The sequence below is a fragment of the Lutra lutra genome, chromosome 11 (genome assembly GCF_902655055.1).
Source record: "Lutra lutra chromosome 11, mLutLut1.2, whole genome shotgun sequence".
In the NCBI taxonomy this organism is placed as follows: domain Eukaryota; kingdom Metazoa; phylum Chordata; class Mammalia; order Carnivora; family Mustelidae; genus Lutra; species Lutra lutra.
The window spans coordinates 39,775,980-39,788,372 of NC_062288.1; the positions used below are offsets into that span (position 1 = coordinate 39,775,980).

General features: G+C 40.4%; 1 protein-coding gene across 3 annotated transcripts in view; it reads right to left on the minus strand.

The window, feature by feature from the left end:
• Positions 1-12,393, minus strand: part of SLC25A13 (solute carrier family 25 member 13) — a 184,956-nt gene that overhangs the window by 6,285 nt on the left and 166,278 nt on the right. For all 3 annotated transcript variants that reach the window (XM_047695756.1, XM_047695755.1, XM_047695757.1), the window contains one exon: positions 12,131-12,269. In XM_047695756.1, the coding sequence (XP_047551712.1) occupies positions 12,131-12,269 (139 nt within the window). The remainder of the gene's footprint in view (positions 1-12,130; positions 12,270-12,393) is intronic.

Consider the following 12,393-nt stretch of genomic DNA (forward strand, 5'->3'; position numbering starts at 1 on the left):
CCCTCTTGGGGAGAGTTACCATTCGTTTCTTTTTTTATTTTTGCCATCTGCGGTGAAGGTCTGGAACCTGAAGCCTTAACCCTACTTTCTTTCAGTTCCTTACACTTGCCCTCTCCAGGCAGGTGATGCCTTTCTTTGCAAAACAGCTCTGGGCTTTCACAGTCTGGATTCAGGTGCTGTCTGAAGCCGGAGACAAAGAGGAGCAGGGAGGATGGAGCCCCACCTTCCTGCCACAAAGGCAGCTCTTGAACTCCTGTGACAGATTTACCTGCAGGCCTCCCCAACGCTCGGTATTCTGTGACTCCCTCAGCGGTTACATTTCTCCAGCTCTCTTCTTGTATTAAGGATGGTTTCTCCTGCCAGTGTCCTGGGCCATGGTACCCTCCGGTCCGGTTTCAGACTCAATATGCTTCTGCTCCCTTCCCAGGCCTGGAGCTAACATTCTCCAGTGCCAATAGGATTTTAAAAAGTGTATTTTCTGACATTTTCAGGTATTCGGGACAAGAGGAGAGATGGATGAATATGCTCAGTCTATTACTTTGATTCAATCGCTCCACTACATTTTTTTGAGGATCTGAGAATTGCTTTTAAATTGTCTTAATCTTTATGTCCACATCATTTAACAAATTTGTGCCAACAGTACTTCTCTCCTAACTTAATCCTTTTAATACGTTTGCAAAAGCGTCCTGACAGTTACACGTATTTAGCAATTCACTGTATATTGAACAGCTTTGGAAGATACTCCCGAGTTATAACTTAGTCTAAGCTGACTTACCCTTTAGCTCATCACTGATAATTAAAATCACCTGGTATGATGAAGCTCTAAAATTTGAGAAGTACTAGATATCCTTTATTTGGGATTATCCATAAGCCATATTGAAATGCTCTTTGTGTATCAAAAAGCAACATGTTCATTACAGGGAATTAAACCTTAGTCTCGTAACTTCCGGCTCCCTGCTTCAGCTCTCTCACCTTCTGACACATGAAGTTATGCTGGTCAATGAACACAAATTCAAATATCAGTTAGGTTTATTCTATCCTGTGAAATACTGGAGATGTTCCCAGTATTTAAAGATAGTCCCAGTTTGCAACCAGATATATAAATCTAAAAAAAAAAAAAAAAAAAAAAAAAAAAAAAAATCAATATTCTCTAGGTTTTCAGAACTCAACAACCACCCCTATTAAAATATTGCTAAAGCACACATAGACCAGTGTGGAACAGAGAGCCCAGATATGGACCCTCAACTCTATGGTCAACTAATCTTCAACAAAGCAGGAAAAAAATCTACAGTGGAAAAAAGACAGTCTCTTCAATAGATGGTGCTAGGAAAATTGGACAGCTATGTATAGGAGAATGAAACTCGACCATTCTCTTACACCATACACAAAGATAATGTATAAAAGACCTCAATGTGAGGCAGGAATTTATCACAATCCTAGAGGAGAACATAGGCAGTAACCTCTTTGACATTGGCCACAGCAACTTCTTTCAAGACATGTCTCCAAAGGCAGAGGAAACAAAAGCAAAAATGAACTTTTAGGACTTTATCAAGATCAAAAGCTTCTGCAAAGCAAAGGAAACAGTCAACAAAACAAAGAGGCAACCCACAGAATGGGAGAACATATTCGCAAATGACACTACAGACAAAGGGCTGACATCCAAGATCCATAAAGAACTCCTCAAACTCAACACTCAAAAAAACATAATCATGTCAAAAAATGGGCAGAAGACATGAACAGACACTTCTCCAAAAAAGATATACAAATGGCTAACAGACACATGAGAAATGTTCATCATCATTAGCCATCAGGGAGATTCAAATGAAACCACATTGAGGTACCACCTTACACCAGTGAGAATGGCCAAAATCAACAAGACAGTAAACAACAGGTATTGGAGAGGATGTGGAGAAAGGGGAACCCTCTTACACTGTTGTGGGAATGCAAGTTGGTACAGCCACTTTGCAAAACAGTGTGGAGATTCCTTAAGAAATTTTATAGAGCTACCCCATGACCCTGCAATTGCACTATTGGGTATTTACACCAAAGATACAGACATAGTGAAAAGAAGGGCCATCTGTACCCCCAATGTTCATAGCAGCAATGACCACAGTCACCAACTGTGGAAAGAGCCAAGATGCCCTTCAATAGACGAATGGATAAAGAAGATATGGTCCATATATGCAATGGAGTATTATGCCTCCATCAGAAAGGATGAATACCCAACTTTTGTATCAGCATGGACGGGACTGGAGGAGATTATGCTGAGTGAAACAAGTCAAGCAGAGAAAGTCAATTATCAGATGGTTTCACTTACTTGTGGAGCATAAGGAATAATAGAGAGGACATTGGGTGAAGGAGAGAAGAAGGGAGTTGGGAGGAAATTGGGAGGGGGAGATGAACCATGAGAGACTGTGGACTCTGAAAAACAAACTGAGGGTTTTGGAGGGGATAGAGGGTAGGGAGAGCCTGGTGGTGGGTATTATGGAGGGCACGTATTGCATGGAGCACTGGGTGTGGTCATAAACAATGAATCTTGGAACACTGAAAAAATAAATTTAAAAAAATATTGCTAAAGCAATCTAACCTCAGGTCAAACAGAATTTTTAGAAACTGACAGTACTTACTGAATAACTGAAATTGCCATCAAAATATAGATAGCATGATCATATTAATGAAATCCCAGATTCATCTTATTTATAATACAATTGCTCAACAAAAATTATATGTATTCTGGGTAGGAGAGCGACTTAAATCTAAAATTGTATTTTATATAAAGATACACATAAAAATAGTGATGAGACATTTGTGTTATAATACAAAGTCAGTGGTATTCATTGTGCTTATTTTGAGATAAGCTTTTCTCCTTTCTCTTAATGACACAGCTCCCTCCAGCTCTACCTCCCAGCATTCTGAGCCTGCTCCTCCTATATGTCTTCTCCCTAGGAACTGGCTTTGCTCTCACAAGCATCCACAAAAGGGTATGTGGGGATCTGACCCATCTTCTATCCAACAGCCCACACGAGGGCACTTCTGTGCTCGCTGCCCTTCTTGCACTGGGCACAACACATGTCTACACAGAAGTCTTCCTGCCCTTCTCCACACAAGGCAGCAATCTGGCTGAGCCTGCAGGCAAGGTTCAACCCTGAGCAGCTAGCTGGTTGTCCTGCTTCCTCCTTTGACATCCATTACCTGCTTATCACTAGATAGAGTTTATGTTCATTCTGTAACAAAATTACATTACTTGTTAATTCTGATATATTTAGGGGCATTTTTATTTAGATTTTAAGCTAAATAGTCACTCACAAATAATGAGAGATTCACATCTTCTTTTCTAATATTTGTACCTCTCACTTCTTGTTCTTTATTTTTACCAGATTGACTGGAACCTCCCAAATATGCCTGAAAAACAAGGATGATAGGTACATCAAGCTTTGACACTAATCTTTTCTTTGCAGGAAAAAACCAACCACAGTCTGTCTTGTATTCTCCTGCCCTACAGGGAAGGAGAAGATGGACAATAAAATGAAAAGAAGCATGGCGGTCAGATCCCAAATGACTCCCAATGACCTTCACCTCCTATCTTCACACCTCTGCCTCTATTCAGTCTCCCTGATGGGTGTGACCAAGGGGATGGTGTGGAAATGAAGGAGCTGAACTTCCAGGGCTTGGTCACTCAAGACATGGCAGCTACTGCTTTGCCTTCTTCCTGTCTTTTTCTACCCACCCTTCTCCCCAGTCCCTTCATCCCTCTCTGACCTGGCTCTGGGGGGCCACCATGTCACGACAACATCCAAGGTGACCAACAGTGAGGCCTCTCTGCCAACGGCCTTGTGACTGAGCCACCCTGACGGTGAGTTCTCTGCTTTCAGTTGAGCCTCTGGCGGACCTTGTACCTGCAACCTCATGACAGACAGACGCTGAGCTAGAGGCACTCAGATAAGCCACTCCTAGTCCACAGAAACCGGGAGATAGATGATCAAAGCTTGCGGGCTGCCCGGCAGTTTTGGGGTATCTGTTAGGCAGCCACAGATAAGGAATAGAGAACGTATCTGAAGAACCACTCTGAAAGATACTGGGATGGCCGCAGGGCTACAAGAGCAGTGTGCTCCAGTTCCAACTTCCAAGGAAACCGTGGTAATGCATTAAATAAAAATGGTCTTACGGTTTCACCAGCAAAGTGACTTTAGAGATCTATTTCTCTAAGAAAAACATCCCAGAATAGGGAAAAAGCCTTTAAGCACAAAGACATTCTTTCCTTTTTTTTTTTTTTAATAATATAATGTATTTAAATTTTTTTCAAAAAAATTTAAGTACCTAAGATTGAGGTACTTAAATGCAGCAGTTAAGAACTAGGTTTATAAAGTTTTAAAAAACAGGTATTATTATGTATTATGTATGTATTAAAAATACTTATGTGCCAGGTACTTTCTTGGATCTTTACATTTATTAATTTTTGTCTACTGATCTCTATAATAAGCTTAGGAGACTAATACTACTCTTCACCCCATGCGCAGATGGAGAAGCAAGCAGAGAGGGTTACAGAACTGGGGCAGATCACACAGAAACTGGAACTTGAATCTGCCTGGTCTGGCCCCACAGCAATATGCCATTAACCATTTTGCGGTGCTGGCTAACGGTGCTTCAGTAATGAAAGTAAGTGAAAACCACATCTCCACGGTGCGATTGTAACTCTGTTAAAAACTAAGCAAGGAGAAGAAAATTAGCAAAAATATTAAATAGGGATCATTTTACAGTTGCAGAATAACAGATAATATTTTCTTATTTACCCCTTCAATTAATTTCCAAATATTTTTTTTATTAATTTTATTTTTTATAAACATATATTTTTATCCCCAGGGGTACAGGTCTGCGAATCACCAGGTTTACACACTTCACAGCACTCACCATAGCACATACCCTCCCCAATGTCCATAATCCCACCCCTCCTCCCAACACCCCCTCCCCCCATCAACCCTCAGTTTGTTTTGTGAGATTAAGAGTCACTTATGGTTTGTCTCCCTTCCAATTCCATCTTGTTTCATTTACTCTTCTCCTACCCCCTTAACCCCCCATGTTGCATCTCCTCTCCCTCATATCAGGGAGATCATATGATAGTTGTCTTTCTCCGATTGACTTATTTCGCTAAGCATGATACCCTCTAGTTCCATCCACGTCGTCGCAAATGGCAAGATTTCATTTCTTTTGATGGCTGCATAGTATTCCATTGTGTATATATACCACATCTTCTTTATCCATTCGTCTGTTGATGGACATCTAGGTTCTTTCCATAGTTTGGCTATTGTAGACATTGCTGCTATAAACATTCGGATGCACGTGCCCCTTTGGATCACTACGTTTGTATCTTTAGGGTAAATACCCAGCAGTGCAATTGCAGGGTCATAGGGTAGTTCTATTTTCAACATTTTGAGGAAACTCCATGCTGTTTTCCAGAGTGGTTGCACCAGCTTGCATTCCCACCAACAGTGTAGGAGGGTTCCCCTTTCTCCGCATCCTCGCCACCATCTGTCATTTCCTGACCTGTTAATTTTAGCCATTCTGACTGGTGTGAGGTGATATCTCATGGTGGTTTTGATTTGTATTTCCCTGATGCCGAGTGATGTGGAGCACTTTTTCATGTGTCTGTTGGCCATCTGGATGTCTTCTTTGCAGAAATGTCTGTTCATGTCCTCTGCCCATTTCTTGATTGGATTATTTGTTCTTTGGGTGTTGAGTTTGCTAAGTTCTTTATAGATTTTGGACACTAGCCCTTTATCTGATATGTCATTTGCAAATATCTTCTCCCATTCTGTCAGTTGTCTTTTGGTTTTGTTAACTGTTTCCTTTGCTGTGCAAAAGCTTTTGATCTTGATAAAACCCCAATAGTTCATTTTTGCCCTTGCTTCCCTTGCTTTTGGCGATGTTCCTAGGAAGATGTTGCTGCGGCTGAGGTGGAAGAGGTTGTTGCCTGTGTTCTCCTCAAGGATTTTGATGGATTCCTTTCTCACATTGAGATCCTTCATCCATTTTGAGTCTATTTTCGTGTGTGGTGTAAGGAAATGATCCAATTTCATTTTTCTGCATGTGGCTGTCCAATTTTCCCAACACCATTTATTGAAGAGGCTGTCTTTTTTCCATTGGACATTCTTTCCTGCTTTGTCGAAGATAAGTTGACCATAGAGTTGAGGGTCTATTTCTGGGCTCTCTATTCTGTTCCATTGATCTATGTGTCTGTTTTTGTGCCAGTACCATGCTGTCTTGATGATGACAGCTTTGTAATAGAGCTTGAAGTCCGGAATTGTGATGCCACCAACTTTGGCTTTCTTTTTCAATATTCCTTTGGCTATTCGAGGTCTTTTCTGGTTCCATATAAATTTTAGGATTATTTGTTCCATTTCTTTGAAAAAAATGGATGGTACTTTGATAGGAATTGCATGAAATGTGTAGATTGCTTTAGGTAGCATAGACATTTTCACAATATTTATTCTTCCAATCCAGGAGCATGGAACATTTTTCCATTTCTTTGTGTCTTCCTCAATTTCTTTCATGAGTACTTTATAGTTTTCTGTGTATAGATTCTTAGTCTCTTTGGTTAGGTTTATTCCTAGGTATCTTATAGTTTTGGGTGCAATTGGAAATGGGATGGACTCCTTAATTTCTCTTTCTTCTGTCTTGTTGTTGGTGTAGAGAAATGCAACTGATTTCTGTGCATTGATTTTATATCCTGACACTTTACTGAATTCCTGTACAAGTTCTAGCAGTTTTGGAGTGGAGTCTTTTGGGTTTTCCACATATAGTATCATATCATCTGCGAAGAGTGATAGTTTGACTTCTTTGCCGATTTGGATGCCTTTAATTTCCTTTTGTTGTCTGATTGCTGAGGCTAGGACTTCTAGTACTATGTTGAATAGCAGTGGTGATAACAGACATCCCTGCCGTGTTCCTGACCTTAGCGGAAAAGCTTTCAGTTTTTCTCCATTGAGAATGATATTTGCGGTGGGTTTTTCATAGATGGCTTTGATAATATAGAGGTATGTGCCGTCTATCCCTACACTTTGAAGAGTTTTGATCAGGAAGGGATGCTGTACTTTGTCAAATGCTTTTTCAGCATCTATGGAGAGTATCATATGGTTCTTGTTCTTTCTTTTATTAATGTGTTGTATCACATTGATTGATTTGCGGATGTTGAACCAGCCTTGCAGCCCTGGAATAAATCCCACTTGGTCGTGGTGAATAATCCTTCTAATGTACTGTTGAATCCTATTGGCTAGTATTTTGGCGAGAATTTTTGCATCTGTGTTCATCAAGGATATTGGTCTGTAGTTCTCTTTTTTGATGGGATCCTTGTCTGGTTTTGGGATCAAGGTGATGCTGGCCTCATAAAATGAGTTTGGCAGTTTTCCTTCCATTTCTATTTTTTGGAACAGTTTCAGGAGAATAGGAATTAGTTCTTCTTTAAATGTTTGGTAGAATTCCCCCGGGAAGCCATCTGGCCCTGGGCTTTTGTTTGTTTGGAGATTTTTGATGACTGTTTCAATCTCCTTACTGCTTATGGGTCTGCTGAGGCTTTCTATTTCTTCCTGGTTCAGTTGTGGTAGTTTATATGTCTCTAGGAATGCATCCATTTCTTCCAGATTGTCAAATTTGTTGGCGTAGGGTTGCTCATAGTATGTTCTTATAATTGTCTGTATTTCTTTGGTGTTCGTTGTGATCTCTCCTCTTTCATTCATGGTTTTATTTATTTGGGTCCTCTCTCTTTTCTTTTTGATAAGTCTGGCCAGGGGTTTATCAATCTTATTAATTCTTTCAAAGAATCAGCTCCTAGTTTCGTTGATTTGTTCTATTGTTTTTTTTGGTTTCTATTTATTTCTGCTCTGATCTTTATGATTTCTCTTCTCCTGCTGGGTTTAGGGTTTCTTTCTTGTTCTTTCTCCAGCTCCTTTAGGTGTAGGGTTAGGTTGTGTACCTGAGACCTTTCTTGTTTCTTGAGAAAGGCTTGTACAGCTATATATTTTCCTCTCAGGACTGCCTTTGTTGTGTCCCACAGATTCTGAACCGTGGTGTTTTCATTATCATTTGTTTCCATGAATTTTTTTCAATTCTTCTTTAATTTCCTGGTTGACCCATTCATTCTTTAGAAGGATGCTGTTTAGTCTCCATGTATTTGGGTTCTTTCCAAATTTCCTCTTGTGATTGAGTTCTAGCTTCAGAGCATTGTGGTCTGAAAATATGCAGGGAATGAATGATTCCAATCTTTTGATAACGGTTGAGACCTGATTTAGGACCAAGAATGTGATCTATTCTGGAGAATGTTCCATGTGCACTAGAGAAGAATGTGTATTCTGTTGCTTTGGGATGAAAAGTTCTGAATATATCTGTGAGGTCCATCTGGTCCAGTGTGTCATTTAAGGCCTTTATTTCCTTGTTGATCTTTTGCTTGGATGATCTGTCCATTTCAGTGAGGGGAGTGTTAAAGTCCCCTACTATTATTGTATTATTGTCGATATGTTTCTTTGATTTTGTTATTAATTGGTTTATATAGTTGGCTGCTCCCACGTTAGGGGCATAGATATTTAAAATTGTTAGATCTTCTTGTTGGATAGTTCCTTTGAGTATGATATAGTGTCCTTCCTCATCTCTTATTGTAGTCTTTGGCTTAAAATCTAATTGATCTGATATAAGGATTGCCACTCCTGCTTTCTTCTGATGTCCATTAGCATGGTAAATTCTTTTCCACCCCCTCACTTTAAATCTGGAGGTGTCTTCAGGTTTAAGATGAGTTTCTTGTAGGCAACATATAGATGGGTTTTGTTTTTTTATCCATTCTGATACCCTGTGTCTTTTGATTGGGGCATTTAGCACATTAACATTCAGGGTAAGTATTGAGAGATATGAATTTAGTGCCATTGTATTGCCTGTAAGGTGACTGTTATCGTATATTGTCTCTGATCTTCTGATCTACTTCTTTTAGGGTCTCTCTTTGCTTAGAGGACCCCTTTCAATATTTCCTGTAGAGCTGGTTTGGTATTTGCAAATTCTTTCAGTTTTTGTTTGTCCTGGAAGCTTTTAATCTCTCCTTCTATTTTCAATGATAGCCTAGCTGGATATAGTATTCTTGGCTGCATGTTTTTCTCGTTTAGTACTCTGAATATATCATGCCAGCTCTTTCTGGCCTGCCAGGTCTCTGTGGATAAGTCTGCTGCCAATCTAATATTTTTACCATTGTACGTTACAGACTTCTTTTCCCGGGCTGCTTTCAGGATCTTCTCTTTGTCACTAAGACTTGTCAATTTTACTATTAGGTGACGGGGTGTGGACCTATTCTTATTGATCTTGAGGGGGGTTCTCTGAACCTCCTGGATTTTGATGCTTGTTCCCTTTGCCATATTGGGGAAATTCTCTCCAATAATTCTCTCCAATATACCTTCTGCTCCCCTCTCTGTTTCCTCTTCTTCTGGAATCCCAATTATTCTAATGTTGTTTCGTCTTATGGTGTCACTTATCTCTCGAATTCTCCCCTCGTGATCCAGTAGCTGTTTGTCCCTCTTTTGCTCAGCTTCTTTATTCTCTGTCATTTGGTCTTCTATATCGCTAATTCTTTCTTCTGCCTCATTTATCCTAGCCGTCAGAGCCTCCATTTTTGTTTGCACCTCATTAATAGCTTTTTTGATTTCAATTTGGTTAGATTTTAGTTCTTTTATTTCTCCAGAAAGGGCTTTTATATCTCCCGAGAGGGTTTCTCTAATATCTTCCATGCCTTTTTCGAGCCCGGCTAGAACCTTGAGAATCGTCATTCTGAACTCTAGATCTGACATATTACCAATGTCTGTATTGATTAGGTCCCTAGCCTTTGGTACTGCCTCTTGTTCTTTTTTTTGTGGTGAATTTTTCCGCCTTGTCATTTTGTCCAGATAAGAGTATATGAAGGAGCAAGTAAAATACTAAAAGGGTGGCAACAACCCCAGGAAAATATGCTTTAGCCAAATCAGAAGAGATCCCAAATCGTGGGGGGGGGGGGGGGGGAGAAAGGGGATAAAAAGAGGTTCAGAAAGAAAGAAAAAAAATTAAAAAAAGAAAACCAATAAAGTATAAAAAGGAAAAAATATATATATATATTAGATAAACTTGCAGAAAGTGGTTGATTTTCTGTTTCTAGAGTTGCTGTTCTTCTTCTCTTCGATCTCCCGTTGGATTTGTAGGTGTTTGTAATCTGTAGATAAGCTATCTAGCTGATCTCCCGCTACCTGAAGTAGTCTCAGCCTGCTACTTCTCCGCCATCTTGACTCCTCCCCTAATTTCCAAATATTTTATAATTAGCAATATTATTTTCCTAATCATGAAAGTAACAGAAGGAAGAAAATAAACCTTAAAAGAGAAAAAAATCCACTAGGAATTTCTACAGCTCTGGTAGCATGGATTGCTTAGAAAATTCCTACCTGGCGATGAAACCTGGTTGACTATCTTTCTCTAAGGGAAGATGTAAAGGCGCTATTTTTGTGGGGTGAGAAAAACACGGCTTGGAGAGAGTCCTAGACTTTGAGCTCTAACATGTATCTTCTGTTCTCACAACTGATTTCTGGGTAAATTACAGACAGACTCTCTTGGATCCGGCATAATACTGGCGAATACTTCCTGAATATTTACTGTGTGCTAGGCACGATGCAAAGTCCTCCACACAGATGTTCCCACTTGCACTTCTCAGACTGGCTCGACAGTGGGCACAATTACCATCTCCATTCACAGCGATGGCCAGGGAGGCTCGAGAGGTGAGGTAACTGGTCCACGGAGCACACTACTGAGTGGTGTGGCAGTTCTCCCCAGTAGGTACTACCTCATTTCCAGTACGTAATTTATCTTGTGCAATGCACAAAATGCATTGTACTGTCATTTTTGGTTTAAAAACTAGACAACCCTGCCTCACTGACCAACATCACTGCCTTTCAAAGAAGGGGATTACCAAAGAATTAAAGAGGAGCTTGTTGGTTCCTGCCTTCAGGGGCTCCCAGGCTCCAGGCAGGTCCACAAAACAGCAACCAACTTCTCAGAGCAGGGGGTTGTTCTCCTGAGACTCAGGCCACACATCTCTGGAGAACAACACCTGTATCAGAAACATCTGGACCCAGGTATCCCATGACTGCCTTAGGGTATGTTAACTCATTAAATGTTTGCCACCACCTAGAGAGGGAATGGGATTGCTGGAGCCCTTAGGGTCTCTGAACATGGAGCATCAAAGATCCAATGGATTCCTGCTGTGGCCATAATCAAATCTCCTCTGCGAATTTACATTGAGATGTAGAAGCCCTCCCCAGTCCTCATCTATTTTTTTTTTTTTTTGTATTGACATATTCACTGTTTTTTTGTTTTTGTTTTTGTATTGACATATTCACTGTAGACTGAAAACAAGAGCCATTTCCCTCTGGGGCTCAATTTACATATCCTGGTCCTGTAACACAGCTAAGAGGAATCTGGTATCTCCTCAGGCTGAGACTTCCTGATTCTACTGTTACTTTTATCTAAATAATAACTACTGCTGGGACGCTGGAACGCTGGGTGGCTCAGTCGGCTAAGCATCTGCCTTCTGCTCAGGTCATGATCTCAGGGCCTTGGGATCCAGCCAGCCTCCAGCTTCCTGCTCAGTGGGGAGTCTGTTTCTCCCTCCACCTGCTTGTGCTCTCTTTCTCACTCTCTCTCTCTCAAATAAATAAAATCTTTTAAAAAATTAATTAAAAAGTTATTAAATAATAACCACTGCTTAAATTCTGGACAAGTATTTATGAACTATTTTGGTTAGACACCTTTAAGCACAAGTATTCAAATTTTTAAAAAACTTCTGGCTGAACCGTTATCACTGTTTTGCTGTGAAGTAAAACTATGAAACAATACAGAACTTAGAATTCAAGAATACCACAAAATGCACCATATTTTAATGAGCCTTTTCTGGAGTTAAGAAATTAAGCTTGCCTAATCTAATCTGCCAGAAGATTAAATTCTTCTCCTTTCTTTTCAGTAGCTGTTCAAAGCAATCTACAGCCCCCTCATATGCACCCTATCAAGAACTATAAGTAAGAAATTCCAGGGCAGTGACATGGGAGGGGCCTGGGGCAAGCAGAGCTCTGTGAGGGCCACTCACCAGCTATGGCGCCAGCCAAGAGCAGGCTTCCAGGACTAATCTGCCCATCTTCATTTGCAAAGGAAGCCTTCACATGAGCATAGCACGGGAAGTAGATGGCCGAGAAAGGAATGTCCCGCAGAAAGCATGCTTTGGCACCCTGTACATTTGAAAAGGAAGAAAAACCACATGAAACACATATCCCATTGAGAAGATCAAGCTTTTCTGGAACTTACCTCAGAACAAAATATTCCTGGAGGAGACTGAGTTTGTACTCACAAGCT